Source organism: Peromyscus eremicus, chromosome 16_21 (genome assembly GCF_949786415.1).
Source record: "Peromyscus eremicus chromosome 16_21, PerEre_H2_v1, whole genome shotgun sequence".
Taxonomy (NCBI): domain Eukaryota; kingdom Metazoa; phylum Chordata; class Mammalia; order Rodentia; family Cricetidae; genus Peromyscus; species Peromyscus eremicus.
The window spans coordinates 60,184,240-60,209,688 of record NC_081432.1 but is presented as its reverse complement, the minus strand read 5'-3'; the positions used below and the strand labels follow the sequence as shown (position 1 = coordinate 60,209,688).

At 52.7% G+C, this 25,449-nt stretch overlaps 2 protein-coding genes across 3 annotated transcripts; both read right to left on the bottom strand.

Moving 5' to 3' along the window:
* Positions 1-4,451: 4,451 nt before the first annotated feature.
* Cul7 (cullin 7) lies at positions 4,452-19,589 on the bottom strand. The gene is made up of 26 exons (XM_059243965.1): positions 19,412-19,589; positions 18,071-18,655; positions 17,523-17,674; positions 16,910-17,407; positions 16,256-16,394; positions 15,973-16,169; positions 15,456-15,714; positions 14,318-14,555; positions 14,120-14,225; positions 12,543-12,770; positions 12,234-12,324; positions 11,972-12,143; positions 11,767-11,872; positions 11,395-11,490; positions 10,998-11,173; positions 10,613-10,746; positions 10,217-10,399; positions 8,849-8,955; positions 8,577-8,759; positions 7,332-7,492; positions 6,954-7,170; positions 6,570-6,858; positions 5,550-5,695; positions 5,334-5,460; positions 5,038-5,243; positions 4,452-4,843 (listed from the first exon to the last, which is right to left on the bottom strand). The coding sequence occupies exons 2-26, from the start codon at positions 18,645-18,647 to the stop codon at positions 4,520-4,522; spliced, it is 5,112 nt and encodes a 1,703-aa protein (XP_059099948.1). The 5' UTR covers positions 18,648-18,655; positions 19,412-19,589; the 3' UTR covers positions 4,452-4,519.
* A 387-nt stretch (positions 19,590-19,976) lies between these two features.
* Mrpl2 (mitochondrial ribosomal protein L2) lies at positions 19,977-23,947 on the bottom strand. 2 transcript variants are annotated; one of them, XM_059243963.1, is made up of 7 exons: positions 23,777-23,947; positions 22,539-22,704; positions 21,599-21,740; positions 21,371-21,486; positions 21,190-21,300; positions 20,841-20,914; positions 19,977-20,225 (listed from the first exon to the last, which is right to left on the bottom strand). In XM_059243963.1, exons 1-7 carry the CDS (start codon positions 23,870-23,872, stop codon positions 20,013-20,015), a joined length of 918 nt encoding a protein of 305 aa, XP_059099946.1. In that variant the 5' UTR covers positions 23,873-23,947; the 3' UTR covers positions 19,977-20,012. The 2 variants fall into 2 exon arrangements, with proteins under 2 accessions (XP_059099946.1, XP_059099947.1); XM_059243964.1 differs by having other exon boundaries at positions 22,539-22,724; positions 23,777-23,889.
* Positions 23,948-25,449: the final 1,502 nt, after the last annotated feature.

The following is a 25,449-nucleotide window of genomic DNA, read 5'->3' as shown; positions in this document are numbered from 1 at the left end:
TAATCCTCTGCAAGAACAGAACACACTTGATCACCGAGCCATCTCTACAGCCCCCCTCCCATTTATTTATTTATTTTTATTTTATTGGTGTTTTGCCCATATGTACATCTGTGTGAGGGTGTTGGATCCTGGAGTTACAGACAGTTGTGAGCTACGGTATAGATGGTGGGAATTGAACCTGAGTCCTCTGGAAGAGCAGTCAGTGCTCTTAACCACTAGCTCTCTCTCCAGCCTTCCCCCACTTGGTTTTTTCCGAGACTTGGTTTCTCTGTGTAGCCCTGGCTGTCCTGGATCTCACTCTGTAGACCAGGCTGGCCTCAAACTAAGAGATCTGCCTGCCTCTGCCTCCTGAGTGCTGGGATTAAAGGCCAAGTGTGCCATCACCGCCCGGCTCCATTGTTTTTAAAGGAAGACCTAGAACTACGTTTAGTGGGCTCTGTGTGTGGGTCTACAGTGTGAGGAATCAGATCAAGCCCTCCCCCATCTGGAATCTAGGCCCTGAAAAGATGTCTAAAGTGTAAATCAGCCCTACAATCACTTGATTTTCGATAGAGTGGGATGTTGGGGGTACTATATTAGTCAGTGTTTTTAATGCATACACCTGAGAAGAGACTTCAGTCCATGGCCACTGGCCTCCCTTGCTTCTGGGCCCATATCTAGTAAGACAGAGCATTTGCTACAGCAGTGTGTCTTGCTTCATGGTAGGATTATGGGTATGTGCTATCACAGCCATCCTCAGGACATGTGTTTTTGTTTTTTTTTTCCCTCAACTCAGAGATCCATCTTCCTCTGCCTCCCCAGGGATGGGATCAAAGGTGGCGCCACCACACCTGGCCTCAGCCTGCTTTCTTACACCACAAGGGACTACCTGCTGAGGGGTGGCATCACCCACAGTGAGCTGGGCCCTCCTATATCAATCATCAGTCACGACAATGCCCCACAGACTTGCCTGAAGACCAATCCTATGGAAGCATTTTCTCAAAGTTTCTTCTCAGAAGACACAACTGTGTCAAGGCCACATAAAAACTAGCCTGTACAGTAGATGTTCCTCTTAAGGCCTAGAATAGATTGTTTTTCTTCAATTGAGATTTTCAGATAAGAATAACCATCTAGGATTTGTTTTTATTTTATTTATGTGTAAGATTTCCTTTCCTTTCCCTCCCCCCCCCCCCTCTGGTTTTTCGAGACAGGGTTTCTCTGTGTAGCTTTGGAGCCTTTCCTGGAACTTACTCTGTAGCCCAAGCTGGTCTTGAACTCACAGAGATCCGCCTGCCTCTGCCTCCCGAGTGCTGGGATTAAAGGCATGCGCCACCACCACCTGGCGGGTTTTTTTGTTTTTTGGTCCTTTCCTCTCTTTTTTTATTTTTTTTTAAAGATTTATTTATTATATATACAGTGTTCTGTCTGCATATACACCTGCAGGCCAGAAGAGGGCACCAGATCTCATTACGGATGGTTGTGAGCCATCATGTGGTTGCTGGGAATTGAACTCAGGACCTCGGGAAGAGCAGCCAGTGCTCTTAATCTCTGAGCCATCTCTCCAGCCCCCCTTTCCGATCTTTTTAAAAGATGGATGAGCTGAGAATTTTATTTTATTTTTAAAGATTTATTTATTTAATAAGTATAGTGTTCTTCCTGCACGTATGCCTGCAGGACAGAAGAGGGCCCCAGGGCTCACTACAGATGGCTGTGAGCCACCTTGTTGCTGGGAGTTGAACTCAGGATTTCTGGATGAGCGGCCAGTGCTCTTAACCGCTGAGCCATCTCCAGCCGCTGATAATTTTAAATTTTAATTTTAAAAATCATTTTATGGGGGCTGGAGAGATGGCTCAGAGGTTAAGAGCACTGGTTGCTCTTCCAGGGGTCCTGAGTTCAATTCCCAGCAACCACATGGTGGCTCACAGCCATCTGTAGTGAGATCTGGTGCCCTCTTCTGATACACAGGCAGAATACTGTATACATAATAAATAAATCTAAAAAAAAAAAAAAAAAAAAAAAACAAAGCTCACAGGTTCAACACATGTCCACTGTGAAGTCTTTTTAAAAAAAAATTATTTTATGGGTGTGGGTATATTGCCTGCATTTGTGTATATGTGCCTGGGAACTCACAGAGGCCAGAAGAGGGTATCAGATTCCCCAGAGCTAGAGTTAGAGGTGATTGTGAGCTGCCAAACTGTTGAGCCATCTTTCCAGTCCCTGTGTTTTTGTTTCTGTGTGTGTATGTGTGACTGGGAGCTGGGGGACTGAGGACCTTACAAGTCCTCAACCAGGTGTGGGTACATAAGCAATCATAACTCTCCCCTGAGTCACTGTTAGAAGTGAAACACCTGTCTGCCCTCCAGGAATGAATGATCCAGAGGAACAGGCTCATGCCTGGTCAGGAGGTTGTCCTTGGAGTCAGACTTGATGCTCTGGATATAAGCAAATCAACTAGGCTGTGTACTTAGGAGGGCTGTGAGCTGTGTGATTAGGATAACCAGCAATTCAGGAGGAGTCCGTCATCGAGGGATTTTAAGAGCAAAGCAAGTGTGTGTGTTTGGGGGACTTCCTACGAGGAATGAACTTGAGACACAGCAGAATGGTAGTGTCCTCCCTAGCAGGAGTTTAATGCCTAACATCGTGTGTGTGTGTGTGTGTGTGTGTGTGTGTGTGTGTGTGTGCACGTGTGCGCTCACTCGCGTGTGTTGCTAGATGGAAACTGCCCACGGTTGGTGAGGTGAGCAGCACTATGCCCCTGGCGCTGAGTCTAGTGAGTATGCCAGAGCTCCTGGGGCAGTGGCAGTGCTGGAAATTGAGGCCTAGCCTCTCCTGTAGGAAGTGTGTGCAGGCTTGGCTACCAGGGCCCAGAGAGGGACAAAGCTTTGCACTTTGCCACTAGCTGAAGTGCATGCTCTGGGCATATGCCATACTCTTGTGATCCCAGCATTTGGGAGGCTGAGCTGAGATTGAGGTACTTAAGTTCTAGGGCAATCTGGGCTAACATTGCAAAGTAGTGTTCAAAAATATGACTTGAGCCATTAAAAAGCCATGATCTCGGGGCTGGAGAGATGGCTCAGTGGTTAAGAGCACTGGCTGCTCTTCCAGAGGACCTGGATTTAATTTCCAGCACCCACATGACAGCTCACACCTATCTGCAGCTCCAGTTCCAGGGCTTCTGACACCCTCACACAGACATGCATGCAGGCAAAACACCAATGGATATAAAATAAATTATATATTTCAAAAAGCCATGATCTCTGCTTTGAAGGAGGAAGGCTCCCAGGTGACAAATGACAACCCCCATGTACTCGGAGCCCACTGATCAGGCCTTCCTGAGCACTCGTGGGCTGACAGACCAAAGGTATCATGGGACCTGTACAACAAAGCAAGCTAGCCCTCTGGTCCACTAGAGCGCCCCACCCCACCCCACCCTACCCCGTCAGGCCTTTTCTTGTTGCTTCTTTCTGAACTCCCTCTCTCCTAAACCCTCTCTGCCCTTCCTCTGTTCCAAGTCTATTCTGGGCCGTATCCAGTTCCTTCTGTTTGGCCTTTGAGCCCTCCCCCACCATCTGACTTCCTCACCCTCTCCCCGACTCTGTTACTTTTTCTGTCACTGTTGATCTTCAAGGGCCATAGACTGCTTTCTCCTGCACCCTACTGAGATGAGTCTGCCCCTGGCACTGGGGTTTTCTAGACTCTTCTACGCTGGTTCAGTGTGGTGGGGCCAGGCTAGCCAGTCCTGGCAGCAGAGCCTCACTGAAGCAACAGGCTTGCCTAGGGGCTAGCTGGAGGCAGGAACCTAAGGACAGTCTGTGCAGTTCTTCCTGGCTGGAGGAGGGAGGGAGGATGAAGGAGTAAAGAGGGTGGGTGGGGGGACGGGACGACGGACGACGACAGGGAGGCAGAAAGAAGCTACGTTTCCTCCCAGGACAGCTTCCAGCCCAGGTCCTGAGCCAGCAGTGGAAGATGGGCAAGGTTCGGGGCACTTGCAGAGGTCTTTTACTTTGTCACCCTTGCTTAGAAGGCAGCAGTGACTGTAGTTGGCACTGGGAGTGGTAGGTAAAACAGACGTGGGCTGGTTGGCAGGGTCTGCCTTCCCCGTATAAATGCTTCCCCCTGTTACTTGTCAAAGTCCCTTAGTCACTCCTGTCCAGCTGTACAGATGAGGAAAACGAAGCCCTATTTGGTAACAGGCAAATTGCAAAGCATGTGGCCAAGTGGGCGTGGTGTCCACCTGCCATGTCAAAGTCCTGACCACACCCTCTGAGGAGGGGCTGAGACCCTTTCTTGGCTGTTGAATCCCCCTGCAAGGACACACCTGATACTTCCTTTGCTCTCCAGTCCACCCTCCTCACCTTGACAAGACTCCTGGTGAGTCAGAAGACTGCCTGAATGCCAGAGGACTCCGTCCCCATCAACTAAAACCACCCCCCATTCACCTATCTCTAGCAGTCACCACACAAGTCAGATCATCAAATTCCCATGTTTTATTTTCTGTAGAAAGCCCCAGCCTCACCTACCCTGGACCCCATCTCCAGGGCTACCGGAACGTGGAGAAGCTCTGGGTGCCAGTACAGGAAGCATAAGGGACACCCCGGGAGCGAATCTGCAGGGTGTGGAAGGTGAGGGGTGGATTGGGGCCTGACGAGCCAGGGTTCAGGGACTCGGTGTGGGGTTCCATCACGGTTATAGGAACTGCATAGAAGAGCATCTGTGGCCGGTCATCATGGCGTCTCAGGGTGCCCTTACCCAGGAGGTGCAGGATGCAGGAGAGGACATCGGTGCTGCTGCATGTAGATCCCCTGCCAAGGCCACTGACCAAACCCCGCGGAGGACATGGGCCTTTCTGCCAAGCTTCCAGCACCTGATACCAAGATCAGAGAGGAAATCAGGTCAAAACATGGAGCTCACTACCGTGCCTTCCATGACAGTCACGTGCTCCTAGCAGGGCAAGTGCGGCCCAGTCTCGCCCATCACACATAGTGAGTCAGACGCTTCAAATACGGGCCCACCACCTCTTGTGGGCGCTACCCCATGGCCATGCCCACCGCTGCCTACCAGATAGACAAGCCGGTCAATGTGCAAGCCCTCGTCCCCATGAGCCTTGAGGATGCGGACAACAAGGCAATTCAGAAGGTTCCTTCGCTTCTCCAAGTTCCGGCCCTCTTCGTCCTCGGCTTTCAGGTACGTCTGAGGTGGGATGAGCCACACATTGCCCCTCCTTGGCCTGGGTTCCTCACTGTCATCTCGAATCTTGAGCACTCCTGAAACAACACAGTGGTCGCTTGGTTGGGGAGGGCCCTGAGAAGCCGGTCCCTGGCTCAGAGCAGCCCTCCCGGGCCTTGAGTGCATACCTCCCGATACATCTTTCTGCTCCTGGAGGTCCAAGGGGCCTCTCGATGAGGTAAGAGGCCCAATCGCCTGCTTGAGCACATCTGGAGGGAGCTCTGAGAGCGCCAGCAGACTCTCCACGGACACCACCTTAGAAGAGGTAGGAAGCATTCAGGGCCTCCCCAGGGGTGAACTGGGGATAATGGAGGCAAGAGAATGAATCAGAAGGGACAGGCCACCTTTAGGTCGTTGAGATACAGCAGCAGCCACATCTGCACTGTGGACACATGCAGAAGCTGGTCACCAAACTGCACTTCTGCCCGGCCCTGCCAGGTCCACTGAAGTCGTCTCTGTGGGTCTTTCTCTAAGCTGGAGTGGCTCTGGCCTGGAGAAGTACCAGGGGAAGGGAGGGGGAAAGACCAGGAGGAGGGAAAGGAGGGGGCATGCACCGTCAGTCTAGCTTGGCCTTGCTGATCTCTGCAGTGTGCAGCCCCAGGCAGAACTTCTGGGAATGGTGGCTCTTGATCTCAGCTTCCCTAAGGAGCCTTGGGTATCAAGGAGCCAGTCTGTGCCGGTCTGTGCCAAGCAGGTTCATTTGATTAGAGACAAACCCCTGGGTTAGGAAGGCTTGTCCCCCTGCTTGTCTGGGACTCCCGAGGGGGTTCTGCTCTTTGCCCCATGTTGTTCCCAGTCTGGAGTCTCATCTGCAGTGAACACTTCCTGACTAAATGTGACTGTTGAGGAAGGAGTGCACCCACTCTTTCTGTTTTTGAGACAGGGTCTCTCTGTAGCTCTAGCTGGCCTAGAACTCACTATGCAGACCAGGCTGGCCTTAGACTCTTAGAGATCCATTTAACTCTGCCTCCAGAGTGCTGGGATTAAAGGTGTACTCTACCATGCCTGGCCACACACCCACTCTTAAAGCCCTTTCTTGTGGCCTATCTTAGAAGACTTCTGCCTCCGTCTCCCCAATTCCCAGAGATTCCTAGGGTCTGGATTCCAACAGCAACCCCATTTCCAGCTAAAACTTGAACCTCCATTTTCCCTCAGAGCCATCCTGTCCCCCTAAGGGAGTCATAGCTCCGGTATCCTGTACCCCTGCACAAGGGCATGCTGGGATGCCAAGGGCATGCTGGGATGCCGTGTTTGTAGCCATGCAGGTTTCTAACTTTAGCACCTACCCCAGCTCCAGGTCCCTTTCCCAGTAGCCTACCCTGTCCCCAAGGCCAAGCCCTCCTCCCGGCCGGCCGGTCGCTTACTCTTGCTGTAGAAGTTGGAGTAGTGGGTTAGGGTCCCCTTCAGGTACGAGGGCAGGCATGTTGTAGGACTGAGCATGTGGCAGACAGAGTTGACAGGCCAGTAGCGTGGAGACAGGACAAGTACACACACTTCTGGCATTGTCCCTTCATAATAAAGCTCCTCTTCCCCCTCCTCCTCCTCCTCTTCATCCCCCTCCTCCTCCTCTTCTGCCACAGCCGCAGCTTCTGTCCCCCTAGCAGCCTCTTCCTTCTTGGTCTTGTGCTCCTTGCCACTGTCCTCGTGGGCCACCTGAAAGGGAACGAAGTTCACAAGGAAGGGCTGAAGGCCCCCTGCTCCCTCCTCCCTCCTCCCTCCTCCCTGCTCAGCCCTTCCCTGGCACCCACCTGGATCTTCTTTTCTGTGTCTTCCAGCTTCAGGAGCTCCTGATCGAGCTGCTGGAGCTGGTAAACGTGGAACTGTCGCTGCAGCTCCTCTGAGATGCTCAGGGTCTGGAGCATCTGCTGGGGAAGGCGGTGGGGGAAGCAGAGGCCAATCTGCTCCAGCACGGCCCCCTCCAGCCAGCTGGAGCCCACGCTCAGGAGTCGGTCAGCCATGTAATGCCTGCAGCACACACAGTCGGCCAGGTCTCAGTGTGGGAGCCAGCGTGGCCCAGGTTCTCACTCTTGCCTGCTCGTATCTCAGACGCAGGCCCCGTGAGCTGGCTCTGCCCCACAACAGACAACCTGCCTTCTCCATATCCCACGCAACAGAGCTCAACTCACTGGTAGTAATGCTCAAAGGTGGTGGCTATCTCCCGGCTGGAGAAAATCAGGACAGACTCCAGGCATCGCTGCAACTGAGCAAGCATCTCCATCCCCCGGGCTCCGCCCATCCGACTGCCTTGGATCCGCTGGTCAATGTGCCGAGCAAACTGCTCACTCACCTGAGTGGAGAGCACAGGAAAACCACAAGTGAGTGAGCAGTGGAGAGAACCGTGGGGAGGGCTGGGAACGCAGGTAGGATGACAACCGCCTGCATCCACCGCTCGGCCTCCACGCCCCCCTTCAGGAGGTACTAGGGATGGAAATCAGGACTAAGAAGCATACACAGAGCTACAGCCCAGCCTGACAGACACCTTCATTAACGGCTGTGCAAATCAGCAACACTAACAACTCTGAAAAGTCACCCCCCCCACATGGTCTAAAAATCACATCATTTAAAAGTGAAGACATCAGCTGCGCACGATCACTGGAGAGACAGAGGCAGAAGTATTAGGAATTAAGGAGGGCAGGGAGTGTAGCTCTCTATCAGCAGAGCACTTGCCTAGCAAGCACAAGGCCCTGGGTTCAATCCCTAACACCACATAAACAGGTGTAATGGGACAGCCGGAAATTCCAGCACTCGGGAAATAGAGGCAGGAGGATCAGGATTCTAAGTCATTCTTAGGCTACATAGTGAGTTTAAGACCAGCCTAGGATACATGAACCTTTGAAAAAACTGGGTGTGGCGGCTCACACGTTTAATCCCAGGCATAGGCATATTCTGGGATGCATAGGCAGGCTGACCTCTGAGTTCAAGACCTGGAGGCCAGCCAGAGCCAGAGATACAAGTTGAGACTATCTATCATCTATCTATTTATCTATCTTTATCATCCATCCATCCATCCATCCATCCATCTATCTTTATCATCTATCTTTTTTTTTTTTTTTTGGTTTTTCGAGACAGGGTTTCTCTGTGTAGCTTTGCGCCTTTCCTGGGACTCACTTGGTAGCCCAAGCTGGCCTCAAACTCACAGAGATCCGCCTGGCTCTGCCTCCCGAGTGCTGGGATTAAAGGCATGCGCCACCACCGCCCGGCTCATCTATCTATCTTAACATGGTACATGTAATGATTTTTTCCCTAGTTTTCAATATATGGTCATATAAAACTACTGCTCATCACAGAATCGAGACTGAGGTGGTCCACTTTGGGGAGGCAGGAGAGAGTTTACAGGCAGAGGACCAGGTGAGGTGTGGGAAGGAGCTTACATGGGCAGCTCTGAGGAAAGGGAGCCTCAGCAAGGCATCGGCACAGCCATTCTGCATGGCTAGCAAGAAGGCAGCTCGTGGCCCGAACAGCTCAGAGCTCGACTTCTGCAGCTTATAAAAGAGCTCGCAATAGCGTGGCACAAAGTCGTCATCCCTCCAGGATGAGGTCAGAAAGTTGTTCACCTGAAAGGAAGGGGCAGGAGCGTGAAAAGGCAGCCAATATGGTGCCGTCACAGTGCCCCGCCCCCACCTCCACACCTCCTGCTACCCACCTGCTCCTCTACCACCGACCGCCAACATCGGGTCAGGTTTCTCATGATGCTGCTCGGAAGGCCCCGCGTGGTCAAGGAGCTCCAGTCATGGCTTCTGTTTCTGCCCTCTGTGGGGACAGAGAAGTGGCAGGGTCAAGACGGACAGGCCCTCGACTCCCTAAGGACAAGCCCTGAAGGCCTTTCCCAACAGGATGTCCCTCGAAGTGATGTTCCTGGATGGGGTGGCAAACAGAAGCTGGATAGCCTGGGCATGTAGGCGTGAAGGGGAGCAGATGCAAGCCGCAGGAAAACGTAATGGAACTCGGCTACGGTCTCAAAAGCTACTACTTGGAAAGGTCAAGGACTTTTCCGAAGGTCAAGCCATGGCTTAAGAAGTCTTGGTGATATTTTAGCTTTTGTATCTGTATTACCGATTCCTGCAATGATTTTCTTGTGTGCTATGTACACTTCCAAGAACTCATAACTGTATTTTATCTGAAATACCTATCAAGCATCCAAGGCCAAACGATCTCCGGAATTAAGGTATGTTAGCTCAGACCCTCCTTTCTTATACAGCCTCAGTGGTATTTATATTAACAATGTAGACTTCTAACATTTTACCTAACCACTTCTAGGAATGTAGATTGAGCACATAAATCCCCCTTGTTTTGATATACTAACCGACTTCAGCTCTCAGTTGACCTCCTCCTTTACCACTTCCCTTTGGGTTGTAAAAAAAACGGGAGGAGGGAGAAGTGGGGGATCTGTGGTTGGTATGTAAAATGGATAGAAAATTTAATAAAATTAATAATAATAATAAAAAAATCCTGACGGTCTGACAGTCACTGCCTGAGGAAAACTCGTGTCTGCCTTTATGACCCTGGAGGAATTCAAGCCTGTGACCTGGCTTTGGCTAAAGCACTGCTGTTACATGGGTACACAACTGTAAACCTCAGAGACTGAGGAGGATTTTGACTGGAGAACTAGATGGAGAACTAGAAGAACTAGATGGAAGATGAGGAAGAGCCAGATGGGGAAGAATGAGATGAGAAAGACCAAGATGGGGCAGAACTAAGATGAGTGAATTAAGATAGAACTTAGAGGGGATAGCAGATAAAGATAGAGAAAAATCAGGCAAGAAAGGAGCTAGGCGTGAGAACAGAACTGAAGCTGTGTCGATAGGATTTTATCCCAGAGGAATAAAGTGGATGGACTAAGAGCTCAGTGTACTGAGATTCTTTTCCTGAAAATAATTCCCGCCGTTTGTAGCTTCTCTTCTGGGCCCCCCGGGAAGAAGATTATTAAGGCAGGTCCTTAATACTATTGAGAGGGGACAGTTCCGGAGCTCATGAGTTGGGCAGAGCTCCTGCTGGAGTCTGAAGTACTCACTGGGTGGAGGGATGGCCACCACCGGAGGAGCCGCCTCACAGGGCTCCACGTGAACCAGCAGGTGGGTAAGGCGGCGAACCCTTGAGGAGAAGGCTGCTGCACGACTCTGGGGGTTGTGGGCCGCCTCCCTGCACTCCAGGTACTGATCCAGCAGCCACCCCAGAGAGCTGGTGCTGTCCTCGTCTGGAGGTTAGAAAAACAAAGCAAAGGATGGCTTGTCTCTGGGGAAGCTGAGATGTTGAGCTGGACAAGGAACAAAGAAGTGGACAGAATGACATGGGGACAGGAGCAGCCCTGGCTGGAAGGAGAGGGGACAAAGGTGCCTAACAGAAGGACCAAAGGTCGGAGAACAGAACCCAGGTGTTTCTAGGGCAGGGTCTACTGTGAGGTGGTTACCGGGAGACGTGATGTTCTGCACCAGGGGGCTGACCAGTGCCTCCCAGCAGGTCTTGCCCAGTGCTTGGGCGGCCTCGTCATCAGGGAGGAAGCGATCAGCAAAATTCTGCTCCTGGCGCAGAGCCCCATTTAGTCTGGGGAGGAGAAGGGGTTCAGGCCTTACGGTTTCCATTACTCAGTGTGCGTCCTAGCACCCAGCCCAGCACCCAACTCAATATTCCAGAAGAGCCCTGCTCTAACAGGAACTCTGCTCAGAGAAATCTCTTTGCTTCCCATCATCCCCACACCTCAGAAGGCTTTGACCGTCCCCAAGCCCTATCTCATGACATCCTAAGAACCCCACCCACAGTTCATCTCCCGAACCTGACCTTCCACACAGACATACCTAGAACTCAGGTGCAGGAGGCTCCGGCGGTCCTCGGCTATGTCCTGGCTCCATGCCTGGGCCCGCACCATGTAGAAGAGGCGTGTGTGTCGGCACAGCTGCTCTCGAAATACTGGCCAGAAGGTGGGCTTGGGGCCCAGGACCTCCAGTCCCCGGATGCGTGTGTCAATGCCGCCCTGCAGCACATGAGGCCTGATTTTGCTGGCCCCACGCCCTTGACATAGGTGGGGTGGCTTACCCTTCAAGTTTCGCCCCTTGAACTGCCCCAGACCCAGGCTCAGGATCTACAGAGGTATCAGGGCTTGGGGCTGCAGTGGGGTAGTTCGGTGACAGAGACCTGGGTTTTATCCTCATGTGCTGGGGCTCAGAGACCTGTACCCCCATACCCCAATCCCACCTGCTGACAGCGCTTTATGCGGATCTGGATGATGGGCCAGAATCGTGTCAAGTTCTCCAGAAGGACTACCCGGCTGGCAGAGGGCATCACGTTCACCTGGTGAGTGGCAGAGGGTTGTCACCTCGGTGTGTGTAGATGGAGCTGCTAAGAACATCAGCTCTGGCCCTCCTGTCAGATCTCTCCCTGCTCCACCCCAGGAACATGGGGGTCCTGACAAAGGGGCTTTAGTGCTCCATGCCGAACGCCATCGCATAGGCACCAGGACAGTAGACTAGTTTGTACGGGGCTCATGATGGGTAGGGGTTAGGAGTTTAGAATCGGGCGGGAAGAGAGATCCTGCAAAGGGTGGGCTGATGGCCCAGGGATCCCTACCGCATTGAGTTCTGTGTTAATAGAGCTGATGCTGTCACCTCCGCACACCACCACCCAGGCTGGCATGTAGCTGGAGTCCTCACCAGCCACCAGGAGAGTCAGCTGCCTGGGAGTGGGGAAGAAGAGCCCATGGGAACTGGAACCTGTCATGTCCACACTCAAGCCCCGGTGACTGGCAGGACGCTGGCGGGTGGGAGCTCGTTACCTGATGAGGACACCTTGGCGCATGTGCAAGGTGATGGAGTGGGATCCCGCATTGCCACTGGACTCCCAGTAGGTTTTAGGGTTGCGGTCCGTCAGCTTGCTGGCCCGGTGTGGGTTGGAGGACACCTCTACCTTCTCCCAGCACTTGTCTTTCTTCTGTTCCTCCCTGGAGCCTGGGGGGAGTGGGAAGAGGTGGAGGTCATAGCCAGGTAGGTCTAGAGGGGAAAAGGGTGACGTTAAACAGATCAGGGACAGACACTAACCCTGGCACAGATATCTGAGGAACACATCAAAGAAAGGGATTTGGATGGGCCGATGGGTTCGTCTGTGGTCTTCAATCTGGCCCAGGACCATCTGGAGCCGGAACATCAGAGAAAGTTGGGTTCAGAGGGACACGAGACTCATGCAGACACAGTCGGAGGAGAAGTGAGGCAGCAAGGGAACGGACGTCCCCAGGCTCACTCAAGCCATCTTGCTATTCCAGGTTTGCACACCCCCCACCCCCACCATTGCTCAGGATCCATGTTCTTATGCAGCTCAGAACCCAGACTTCACTCTGCCTCTCTCCTGACCTGGATACAGCCACCCAGGATGTTGGTGGTGAGTTTCCGGTAGAGGTGGGCATGCTTCTCACACTTGAACACCATGTCCCGCAGCTCCTGAGCCAACTCCAGCTTCCCTAGATGCTTTTCCAGGGCCTTGGAGATGGCTTCTCGGGCTCCCAGCTGGTTTAGTATCACCGCATAGTCCCGGCTCGTGGAGGTCAGGCGGTGTAGGAAAAAGATTAGTTCCTGGAGTACCTGGGAGGGGATGTCAGGGGGGCAGTGAATGAAGGGGTGAGCCTGGGCTACATGGAGAGCTGCAGTGACACATGCCCACTCTGTGCTGGGAGCTGAGCAAGGCAGAGTGTGGAAGAAAGTGACAGGCTGGGAGAGACCCCAAAGTCAGGTGGAGTTAGAGAATCAAGTCACACACTCATGGGAATAGCCTCCTTACCCCCCTCCTCCACGGCCTTCATCCCCCCCCCATCCCCCTCACAGCCTCCTTGCCCCTCCTCCACGGCCTCCATCCCCCCCCCCGGGGGGGGGGGTTCTTGCCCGGTGAGTAAGTATGTGGGGAACAGAGAACCCTGGGTTTTTGTTTTTCGTTTTTTAATTCAAGAACCAGTTGTAGGATTGGCCTTGAGATGTCTAGGCCCCCCAGCCCAGACACTTAAGAGGGTTGGAAGGAAATGGAGAAGGCCTGAATTCATTGCGGACCCTCAGTGATTCTAGCCTGAAAACTGAAGGCTTTGACTTGGGACACTCACCAACCCCATGACCCCTGACCCTTCTGAAGCCTTCTGTACCCAGACCCTGCTACAGAAAATTCTACCTCCTTCACTCCCCTTCCTCTCTTAAGTTTATTTATTTTATGTGTATGAGTGTTTGCTTGCAAGTACGTATTGCACCAGATTCTGAGGAACTGGAGGCACAGACGGTTGTGAACTGCCCTGTTGGTGCTGGGAACTGAACCTGGGTCCTCTGCAAGAGTACCAAGTACTCTTAACCTCAGAGTTATCTCTCTAGCTCCCTCCCCTTCCTCTTAAAGGCCTGGCTAAAAAGGAGCCATGGAGCTCTTGTTTCTACTTGCATAAGGAAGCACAGGACAGGGCTGGGGAGATGGCTCAGCGGTTAAGAGCACTGGCTGCTCTTTTCAAGGTCCTGAGTTCAATTCCCAGCAACCACATGGTGGCTCACAACCATCTATAATGAGATCTGATGCCCTCTTCTGGCCTGCAGGCATACATGCAGGCAGACCACTATATATACAATAAATAAATAAATTAAAAAAAAAAAAAAAAAAAAAAAGGAAGCACAGGACGGACACATAAATTAATACAGGTGGGTTACCCATAAGGAGTGTGGTGGGGGACACCGAGAAAACAGAAATTAGGTAGGAGCCAGAATTCTCAATGAATACCTTGTGTCATTCTGATTTGTGAGCTTTGTGAATATATTACCTATTTAGAAAAATAAAATTTCATTTTAAAAGCAAAAATTAACTCAAGAGCACAAAGGCTCTATCTGTTGTACCCCAGGCCATGCCCAGGGGTCTGCCTCACATGTCTTCCTCCTCCCAGCATCTCCCCAGAATGGAACAGGGTTACCTCTCGGTCAGTATTGGGGGATCGAAGGCAGGCCATGCAGGCATCCATGGCCTCATGCCAGGGCAGCAACAGCGCCTCAGGGAACTTCACCAGCCGCATCAGGATTCTAGGAGGAGAGACAGGAGAGGGAAGGCAGAGAAAGATAGAGCTGGCCTGAGGCTCTCCTGTGCCCAAACCTGCCCCTCACAACACCCTCACCTCAGCACAGTCAGGTGCAGGGCCTTGTTGGTGGCTGGAGTGTCGAGGCTCTGCATCAGTGTGAGGAAGGGTTGGGGTTGCCGCTGGAGTTGCAGCAGGCAGGCTTTGACCTCATCTTCCTGGGGAGTGTCGGAGCTGAGGGCCTGCTCCAGATCCACAAGGAGCTTCCCAGATGGGCCCAAGCCCTCCACCAGATGCTGCAGGGCAGGGCTGGCACCCTGAGAAGGGGGTTCTGTTGCTATAGGAACAGGGGTGTGGTAAGAATTGGCTAGTTCTCAGGACCCATGTCAGGCAGCTCATGACCACCTGTAACTCCAGCTCCACGTATCCGACAACCTCATTTGGCCTTGGGTGCCTGCACTCACATGTACAACACTCCCCCGCCCCAACATATACATATAATTAAAAATAAAACCTTATAGAAACAAAAGCTACATGGCAATTCATGCTTGTAATCACAAGACCGAATAGGTGGAGATGGGTGGATCTTTGCAAGAACCAGGGCAGCAAGAGAACTTGCCTAAAAAAACAGGGGTGGTGGTGCTGAAGAGATAGGTCAGTGGTTAAGAGCACTGGCTGCTCTTCCAGAGGACCCAGGTTCAGTTCCCAGCACCCACATGGCAGCTCACAATCATCTGTTGAACTTCAACCCCAGGAGATCCAATGCTCTCTTCTGGACACTTTGGGCACTGCGTGCACATAGTACACAGACACAGACAGGCAAAACACCCACATGCATATAACAAAAGGGGTTTGTTTTGTTTTGTTTTTTGCTTGGTATTTTTTTGAGACAGAGTTTCTGTGTAGCCCTGGCTGTCCTGGAACTCACTCTGTAGTCCAGGCTGGCCTCAGACTCAGAGATCCGCCTGCCTCTGCTTCCTGAGTGCTGGGATTAAAGGCGTGTGCACCACCGCCTGACTAAAATAAAATTAATTTAAATAAATAAAAAGAAAGATAAATGGTAGCTGAGGAATGACATCTGTAGTTGTCCTCTGGTACTCACACACACACACACACACAGAGGATTCTGGGTAGGATATGTCTTTCAGACAAGACGGCACAACCGTTGGCAGAGACATCCTTGTGAGGACCCCTTCCCGAAGGCAGGTCTCTCAGCTGCTATCTGCAGGGCACCCACCTTCTGCACTAGCCACACCCTCAGATTCCTGAGGCTCGGCCTCGGCTTTGAACAGGAATATAGCTTGCTGGGCATCTAGCAGGCACGGGTAGCCGAGCTGCCTTGCCAGGGCTTCAGGCCCATACTTCCTGTAGATATAGCAGTTGAACAGGTCCCTCAGAGCACTGTCGTCAAGTTGCTGAGGCAGAGAGAGCAGAAGGTCCTGGGCCAACTCAATGGGTACGGTCAGCTCGGGCAGGATCTCATCGTCCAGAACATGCTATGGGGAGAAAGTCACCCTGCAGGCAGCTGAATGAACAGATGCTGAGAGACACTTTGTAGGAACGGGGATCTGTCTACACACACATCTGCCCGCCACTCTGAACCTCTTAGAACCGGCGGCCCATCAACACTTGCATCTCTGAACATTCCAGACTCCTCCCCTGTGGGCCCCTGATGCTGTTTGACCACCACCTCCCCTCCCAAGCTTTCCAAATGTTATGGTTCAGAGCTGCTGGGGACACTGAGAAGTGCCTACCTCCCCATCCAGATTGTCCTGAAGGAGCTGCACAACTTGCTGACGATCTGCTGCATTTAGCTTCTTGATGAAAAAGAGGAGCTCCCACCACTCAGCCTGGGCCAGGTGCTCACTCTCTTCGGCGTCTTCCTCCTCAGGCACCACAAAGGGCACAGCAAAGAGCTCAGTTATGGGCTTCCAGCGCCTGGAGGGTGAGGCTGTGAAAACGGGGCGTGGCCATGTCACTGCCCACCCAGGCAGACCACTGCTGCTCCGCTCAGAGCTGACCCCTCCCAGAGCTCACCTATACCCAATGCTCCACTGACCACTGCCCCCTGGTACTCAGCAGCCTCAACCACATCCTCAATGTCTTCCTCGAAGCCCAGGATCTCCAGCATGTGCCAGTGAACCCAATAGGTGCGGCCTGTTGACTCCCACAACACCTGGACAGTGGGGGGAAAGAGAGACTCTACTACTGTCCACAATGTAACCACCTCCAACACCCGAACAGTGTTAGACGGAATACAGACAGCCTCACTTCCTCTTCTGCGATAGACTCTACCTCCGTTCTCCATCTATTCTAATTTCATTTTTATTTTCTTTCAGACAGGGTCTCACGTAGTCCAGACTGGCCTCAGCATTGCTATGTAGCCAAGGCTGGCCTTGAACTCCTGATCCTCCTGCCTCTACTTCCCCAGTACTGGGATTACAGACATGTGCGTCCATGCCTGGTTCTCCTGACACCACACGCCTCTATGCTTCCCTCTGGCCCCAAGCAGCCCATCTTCCTGACCTCCTGTCCCCACGTGTCCCAATCTCTCCAAGCAGCCCTCCCTTCAACTGTTCACTCCTTTGCCCTTTTGACCTAAACTGAGCTGGCTTGTAAGAGGCCCCTGTACCGAAGTTACGCCCTACCCAGAATAAACCGCTCGGTGTCCCGCTACCACGCAGCCCTCACCTGCACAGGTGGCACACCATCGTTGCTCTGTCGGAACTTGCCCTCATCCCCAGCAGTGATCTCTTCGTAATTTTCCAGCATCCGTACCCGCATCCCAGGCTCCACATGGTCCCGCACGTACAAGGCATAGGTATTGGCACTTGCAAACTCAGTTCGGGGGCGAAACCGCCTTGACCTCCTGATAAGCTGGGTGTGGGGGCGGGAGAACTCCAAGCTGGCATCTACCGGCTGAGGCTGGAAAATGGAAGAGGGGGACCGTGCCAACCTCCCTGGTCCGCTCGAGGCCCAGTCCCAGCGCATGGCCTGCACCAGCTCAGAGATCAGAGTGCCCATGGCCATACTGAATTCCAGTTCCAGCCGACCCCTCCCTGCATTCAGCTCCGCGGGAACAAAGTTGTTCTGGGCTCCTTGCTCTCCTGCACTGCCATTCAGCTGGTCCAGGAGGAAGGTGACGTGCAAGTACCGTTTCACCAGGGAGAAGAGCAACCGTCCTGGGACCTGTAGGACACACCTTTGATTCTCACCCATTGTGTCTTCGTCTTTTGTCCCTCTTTCCACAGCATCCTCTGCGACAAGTCCACAGCTCCCGCCACCCCACACCCTCACAAGATACCTGTGGTAGCTGAACGCCCTCAAAAGACATGGGGTGCTCGGCGAGGGTAGCCTGTGCAAAGAGCGCCAGCAGCGCACAGCGGCTGTCAAAATCCAGGTGCTTTTCGATGGCCTCTTGCTGGCTCAGTGACAGGAGGATCTGGGTCCGGGTCCCTGGAACCCACGCCTCCAATCAGAAGCAGCTCCCTGAACTCACTAGTTTTCTACTTCATAACAATCCTCTGCCAGCACTCATCCGGAATGACATATTTGTTGATTTGCTTTTAGAGCCAAAGTTTACTCTCTCTCTCTCACGCACACACTACAACAGTCTAAGCTCTTCTTTTGCATAAAAAAGCTAATGAACTATGTTCTTGCTTATTCAGTTTTCCCTCCACAAGCATTTCCCCCAACTCCGCCCCCCACGTTTTTTCTTCCAACTTAAAGTGAATGACAACAGAACTATTTACGTACTGATGAGGTCAGAAGCTCCTGTCACAGTGTCCTGTGAATCCCTGAGCCGACCCAGACCCTCTCCTGTTCTCCCTTCCTCCCCAAACTGCCCCTCACCAGCATCATGGGAGGACAGAGCTTGTATCATCCGGCCGGCACTCCAGCGGATCTGATAATCAGGACTACTCAACATGTGCATGAGCAAGTCCAGGACTCTGGGGTCTTTGAAGACCCCAGTGAGGGGCTCGATGCTGGCATAAGCACTGAGGACGTGGACAGTGTGAAGGAGCGGGGCAGGAGGAGCGGTGCCCACACACTCCTGCAGCTGACGAAGGGCCCTCTGAATCAAGGATTTCACATCTGTTTCCATCTCCCCCAGCACAGATTTGTCGAGGGACCCAGCCTCTGCAGACTCCTGGGAAGGTCCGATGACTTGGCCATCCTCGCCCAGCATCTTGTGGCAGTTGGCATAGATCTCATCATCAGACATCCATAGCAGGATATGCTCAGCCTTGCAGTCCACTTGGCCTGAGTCCCCTTCCCCATCATCTCCGCGCCGGAGGATGAGCCAGCGGATCTGATACTCAGGGTGCCCATCATGGCCCACCCGCTGGCGGATCAATTCATCAGGATAGGCATGCAAGCCAGGCCCCAGGGGCACCCTGAATTCCCTGTAGCGGAGTTCCCCCACCATCCTGGCACCTGAGACACACAAGAGAGGGAGGGAGAGAGAAAAAAGGCAAGCTAAGTGAGAGGGGAGGTCAGAAATCAAGGGCATCCAGGAGTTGACGGAGCAAATGCAGCAACAGCTGTTAGCTTGGGTGGGGTAAAGCTGGGCCTGCTTCGGGCTGGGTGAGACCGGGGCTGGGCAGAACACTGCGGAGCTTGTTCTTCAAGAACAAATCTCGGAGCTAAAAGGTCTCCAAGGCATGCAGCCTCAAGTGGGTTGGTTCGGAAAGCCGGAGGGGCAGTGGCATAGGGCTGTGTTGGATTTACAAATGAAGCCCAAGGTCCTGGGGCAGATAAAAGGTAACCCAGGGAAAGGGGTGTGTGAAGGCACAGGATTGTGTCGGAGAGGGATGCAATCTCTAAACTGAAGCACTGTGTTTTGAGTCCCAAAGGCAAGAAGAGCACTGACGGTGAAATATGGCCATCAGCAAAGCATGATGGACTGGGAGAAGGGGTAGGAACGGAGACATCCATGACTAGAGCAATTGCAGAACAGGGGCTGGGGAAAGACGCGAGGCTAGGGAAAAGGTGCACAGGGGTCCGATGGGTAAGGGGCGCGAGGCTTGGTGGATGGGAACCAAGACCTGATAAGATCGGGAGCGGTCGCGGCAGGATGGGATGAGGGTGGGGGGTAGGCCCAATAAGGGAGAGTCCTAAGGCATGGTGGGGAAAGGGACGCGATCCGGAAGCTCAGAATAGGGGCAGGGGCCGCGGTGGGGCTCTGGCCACCTCAGAAGTCCGCCGGGATCCTGGTGCGAGGCCTGTCCTTTGCAGAGCTAGGGACGCGCGGCACACGATGGCGGCTGCGGCGCTGGCGAATGTTTGGGCCCCGCCTGGGCCCCCCGAAGGGGTCGAGGCGCAGAGGGGGCGTGCCTCTGCAGGCGGGCAGAGGGCGGGGCCTTCGGGGGACTTGGCGCCGGCGCACTGCTTGCCTGCTGTTGCGGGGCGGAGCCTGGTCCCGGCTGGGGCGCTCTGAGGTTCCACTCCCTGTACCCCGTCGCCGCTCGTTTCCGCCTGACTTAGAGGAAAGCAGGGGGCCGGCGGCGGGCGGAGCCGCGGATGCCACCTCGACGACACGGCCCTCCAGCACCGCACCGCCCTTTCCTCTTCCTTTTCGTCCTCCTTCCTGCTGCCGGAAGTGCCTTCCCATTCCCCCAAGCCAGAACTGGAAAAGACCTTGGAGGTCATTTCTACCCCTTCCCCATCCTGTCTTTTCCTTTCTCTTCCCTCTACCCTTGTTTACACCTCATTCAGTCTGTACCCCGACCTCCAAAAGTGGAAAGGTAATAACAGATGAAAACATGGGGCATTTTATTAGAGTCCAGGGGTATCAGCTTTGGGCAGCAACAGAGGGCAGCTTCACGTAGCTCTTCATGGGGGGCAGTGGCCGAATCTTCCGGCCCGCCCAGCCTCCCTTGCGCTGCCACAGCCCACTGTTTGGCCTCTTGCCCAGCCAGCGGTTCCGTCCTGCCTTGCCGATGACCCGCTGGTTGTGATTCACGTTGGAAACTCTGCCTACAGTTGCAGTGCACGTCTCCAGCACCTGACAAGAGAAGCAGAATGTACCGTGGGGACAAGAGGCAGGCATGGCAGTGCTGAGTGCACAACTCTGCGCGGCTTCCTACCCTCAGTGAGTACAGGGAGAGGACAGAAAAGAAAAATTCTACTGTATATGAGTGTGGGTCCAATAGGATGAGCTGAGTAGTTAAAAGGCTCTATCCTTTTTTGTTCGTTTTTTGTGGTTTTCTTTTGGAGTCAGGGTCTTGGTATGTAGACCAGGCTGGCCTAGAACTCAACAAAATCCTCCGACCTTTGCCTCTTGAGTGATGAGATTATAAGCCAGTTCCAGCCTGACTGTTCAGCCCACATCCATCTTTTCCTGGTTTCCTGAAAAGGTCTCAGGTAGCCCAGGACGCTTGATTCTTTTGCCTGAGTCTGGAATGCTGGGATTACAGGCATGTACCACCATGCCCCGCTGAGAAAAGGCATTTCGATTTACTCCAAGAAGGTGCCAACCTGACAAGGCATGCTTCGTCAGGTGGCAAAGAGAACAGACAAGCTGGAGGCAGTTCCTGGCATCATAAACACTTGGGAGCTGGTGAGGTACATTCCAGGAATTCCTTCTTTGCTGGCCCCTCCCACTTGTGCCCACAGATACCTGCATTTGCCTCTTAGAGGGCAGCTGGATAATGGCTGTTCCATTCACCTTCCGGAGCAGCACGCCACATGTCCCTAGGGAAGGGAGAAGCAGGTTTGCCACCCTCCACAAATGAGAGGGTGGTTTCCATGGGGATCTAGGCCACGTGCTTCCCTGTGCCCTTCAGGGACACATGAAACATGGAAGACTACACACTATGAGTCAGGTTGAAACAGCACACGCTCATCCTCTTGTGCCTTGTTTTTTCCTGTCCATGGAACAGATGTGGTCCCCAGTGTTCAGAGGATAGTGACATCAGGTACCCTGCGTTTGCCAAACCGTGAGATGTGGGTGGATTCTTCTCCCATACCTGCAGCTCGGATATACTGGGCTCCTCGGCCAGGCTCACTTTCCACGTTGTTGATGAGGGTCCCCACAGGCAGTGCCCCAAGAGGGTGTGCATCCCCTTCCTTAGCCGCCACTGTAAGACAGTTTCATCAGCGCCAGACCCTTTGCAACCCCATCCCGTGCATCTGGCAGCAGTGTCTCACCTGCCATCCTGCCTATATGGTTAGAGTTCAGGATTGTATCCCCTGCCTTCATGTTTTCTGTGGCAACGATCCAGCGCTTCCGGCTTCCCCCAGCGACCAGAGCTATGTCTGCAGACCTGTTCAGAATGATGGACAAATAAGCGGACCATCAAGAAGGTCCACGTTCTCTGAGAAGCTACAAAACAACAATTCAGACCACACCATCACCACCTCACGTCCCAAACTTGCCTACATGGATCATAGCGGACTGTAACAACCTTCTCCTCAAAGGGTTCTGGCTTGGTTTCCTTCTGAGGCCGGAACCGTAGAAAGTCAATCATTCTATACTTTTGCTTGTGGCCCCCACCAATACCATGTACTCGGATGCGGCCTAGAGTCAAGACAGTTCAGGGATATGACTCAGGTTAGAATAGCTTTCAGCATTAACAGGCCTTGCCTAGACTAGACAGGAGGACTCCTTAATGTTATATCACAAACAGAAAAGCGACAAGGCTGGGGTTGTAGCTCAGGGCAGACAGCTTGGTTTGTAAGCACCGAGGCCTCAGGTTTGATCCGCATCGTGTGGGTGTTTGGGGGCCATGACATCCTTGCAAAAGGGATGGGGTACCACATGACTCAATAAAATAAAAACAGAATTACTAAAATTGCATGAAACAGATAAAGTCTTTTCAAATTACTGAATTCAGTAAGTTTTCTGAGAGGATATAAATTAGACTCACATAATTTCAACTGTTATGAGTTTTGGGAAGGTTAAAAACACCATGGCACTTCCTGCGTAGAGTGAGTTAACGGTTCCTTTTTTTTTTTTTTTAAAGATTTATTTATTTATCTATTATGTGTACAGTGCTCTGCCTGCATTTATGCCTGCAGGCCAGAAGAGGGCACCAGATCTCATACAGATGATGTGAGCCACCATGTGTTTGCTGGGAATTGAACTCAGAACCTCTGGAAGAACAGCTCTTAACTGCTGAGCCATCCCTCCAGCCCGAGTTAACTGTTTCTGTGAGGTCTATTCTTCAGCTTCAATAATGATCCACATAATAAGAAGCACCTCAATGAATACTTTCTAATTGTATGTCTTGACATCTTACAAGCTGTAGTGTACTACTATAGACATCCAAGATCCTAATGCATTTTCCTCCCTGATGCTGCGGGTCCTTTCTCCCACCTGTATGGTCTCGGCCCCCAGACTTCCTCATTTTCACTGGTTTAACTGTGTACTTGGTACGACTCTTCCAGGACACAAACTTGGCATGAAGGTCCACAGACATATGCACTGGACGGCGAGAAGGCAGCACCAAGGCAGAGGGCAGCTGAACAACATTGCTAAGTATCTAGGGATAAGAAATATTCTCTTCAGAGAATCAAGGGAGAGAGCGAATAGACCAAGTTTAGATTGTAGGCCACTTCCTCCCAGAAGCACCTCAGACCACTGTCCCCAAACCGCCAACCTTCAGCTTTCACAAATATCAGTGTAATGTGTCTATCCAGGTGTGTGTATGTGTTGACAATCATCTGGTCCTCTCACCTCTGAAATATTTCTCCAATGTGATGTTCTCCCTTTCATCATCTTCCAGTCTGTTTCAAGCTCTTGTCAGGAAACCTTTTCTTCCCTAAAGAATTCCCTTCTCCAGAGCTGGTAAATTCCACACACCCATATAGCACCGTCAATCAGTACCAGTGCCTTTTGACCTCTGCATGTTTCCCGGAATTTCCACATGTGAATGGAAACCATTACTTTGCTTTCCCCCTGCTGTAGTCCCAGTGCTTCAGAGTAGTTTGGAATATCAAATACCCATTTGCTAAATTCTGCCATACTCAGCCTGAGAACTTCAGAGAAACAAGATTGGTAATTTTTCTTTTCTGTGATTCACCACTGCCCACTACAAGTCTAAATTCTGGCATTCTCTAATCTCAGCAACAAGCCGTCCTTACATTAAAATGGTCGAGAGCACTGGCTTTGGGGTGGAGAGTGTAGTTCAGTGGTCGAAGGAGTGAGTAACATGTGCAAGGTCCTAGGTTTAATTCCCAGCACCATAACAAAAACAAAAGCAAGCTCTGAACCCAGTCTAGTACTAAAAGGCGTATGACCTTAGACTGCTGACCAGTTTTCTCATCTGCAAAATGTGCATAATAACTTGGTTGAAAGGAGTTCGTTCATTGCAGTCGTCTATTTTGCCTGGTTTACAGTAGGCACATAAGTGTTAAGACTGCTACCTGTTTAGCAGAGATCTGCTAAAGCACTTACAAGCCAGTATCTGGTCTGACTAATCCAGCCCTTTGAGAGAGCAATACTTATAAAGAGCAGAGGATGAAGGCGAGTTTACCCAAGGTCACGTCATCGTGACTAGCCGGATCTCTGACAGCCCAGGAGGAAACAGTCCAGTTCCTAGGTAAGCGGATTACCTGGGCAGCAGGGAGCAGAGTCGGAAGCCGGGCGGGAATGGCCGGGGATGTCAGGCTCAGAGAGCGCAGAGCGCTAGTGAGCGCGCACAGGGCCATGGGTGGTCCGACTCCCCGGGACTCTGCACGCTTTTACCTTTTTTTAGAGCTCGGCGCTCTTGGATGACGTTTCATTCCCGGCACTGTCGCTTTCAGACGACGTAAGGCGGGCCCCTAAGCGGAGCGTCGCAGGCTACATACTTCCTCTCCGCCCTGGAAGAACGAGTTCTCAGCCAATTATCGGCGGCCTCTGTGGTCGCGTGACTGGAGGACAGGCCCCGCCCCTCAGAGCCGTCAAAACAATTGCCTTGAGCGGCAGCCATGATGAATTTAAAGGGGCAGTACCCGTCAAGGCGGCAGCCGGACCGACAGACTGCAGGTGAGTCCTTGGGAGCACCCCTGGGGCTGAGGGTTAAGATGGCACCAACTCTTATCCCCACACTCCGGGACAAGTGAATAAACCACTTCCGACCAACCTCACAAAAGTCCAGACTGACTCAAAAACTCCGCCCCCCACGATTCTTCCCCGCCCCTCGGCATCCAGACAGACAGACAGTAGGACAGCCTGCCCCGCCCCCTGCCGGACCGCCTGACTCTGTGACCTCGAGCTTGTCCCCTGTCGGGTCTTGGTCAGCGACTACTCTGCGCTCACTCACACCTTCCTCCCCGCAGCCCCTGCCTGTCTCTGTGCTCACCCTGGGGCCTCAGCGCAGTTAGCAACCGTAGACACCCCTGAATTGCAGCCCCAGGCCAGGGTAGCCCGCGCCCAGCGCCTTTCCCTGTGACCCCACAGCTCATCAGAGCTGCTATGCTTTCCTGAGCCATCAGGCGCTTGAGAGGCACCCTAAGGTACCGGTTAGGTGGTCATGACAGACAAAGCTGTGAAAGGAGGCTATTGCAGTATTCCAGGTGGGAATCCTAACCGGGTCTCCCTGCTCAGCCTTTCACAGGCACACCCCTGGCCGCAGGTCCCAGATTAAATCAGTCTCTCCTTATTGGGAGAAAGTCACTCCTCAGACCTGGAATGAGGAGACTGAGTTACGGAAGGAAGGACATTAGTCCTAGTCCCTGAAGAACCTGTAGGCAGAAGGAGGGAGGGTGTTTGTCCTGGGTGGCTGTGAAGTGGAGGGAGAGGAGGGTGGGGCTGCCGGACTTCTGGACTTTGGGCAGTGCAGATCTTTCTAAATCCTTAGCCGCAGTTCAGAGTTCTTCCGGGCTCAGGCCTGGGAGCCGCCTGAAGCCAAGGGCTCTGCTCTCTACACAGGTAAGGAGACTTCAAAGATGAGTTTTGTGGAAGTAGGAAGACAGTCCGAAGCCTGGGGGGGTGGCAAGGGAGGCCACCAGCTAACCAGGTTGGGAGATGGTGGGTTTGGGTCCTTTGCTGCCACAGCCTGAACCTTCAACCTTCCGGAGCCCTGTAATGAGGGCTTCTGTGTCGGCCCGTGTCGGCCCCCGACCCCCTTCCCTAACCTTGGGTCCTGCCCCTTTATTGGAACACTGTTTTCTGCAGATTCTGTTCCCTTTAACCCTGCTCCTTTTGCAGTTTTCCCAATGCCCTCTATGATTCTTGGAATACCTCGGATCCCCGGCTTCTCTGTCCTAACCCATGCTCTCTCCAATCGCTAAATCCTAAATTC

Bases quoted from the DNA above. Each gene is read 5' to 3' on its own strand.
- Cul7 (XM_059243965.1), bottom strand. From the start codon at position 18,647: ATGGTGGGGGAACTCCGCTACAGGGAATTCAGGGTGCCCCTGGGGCCT. The intron at 17,408-17,522 runs GTATCTTGTGAG...TGTGTCCTACAG, and splicing joins AGGGCGTTCAGCTACCACAG to GTCCCAGGACGGTTGCTCTT. The intron at 15,715-15,972 runs GTAGGCACTTCT...TTCTCCCCATAG, and splicing joins AGGACAATCTGGATGGGGAG to CATGTTCTGGACGATGAGAT.
- Mrpl2 (XM_059243963.1), bottom strand. From the start codon at position 23,872: ATGGCCCTGTGCGCGCTCACTAGCGCTCTGCGCTCTCTGAGCCTGACA. The intron at 22,705-23,776 runs GTAATCCGCTTA...TCTTATCCCTAG, and splicing joins CTCTGCTCCCTGCTGCCCAG to ATACTTAGCAATGTTGTTCA. The intron at 21,741-22,538 runs GTGGGAGAAAGG...TCTTGACTCTAG, and splicing joins TGGGGGCCGAGACCATACAG to GCCGCATCCGAGTACATGGT.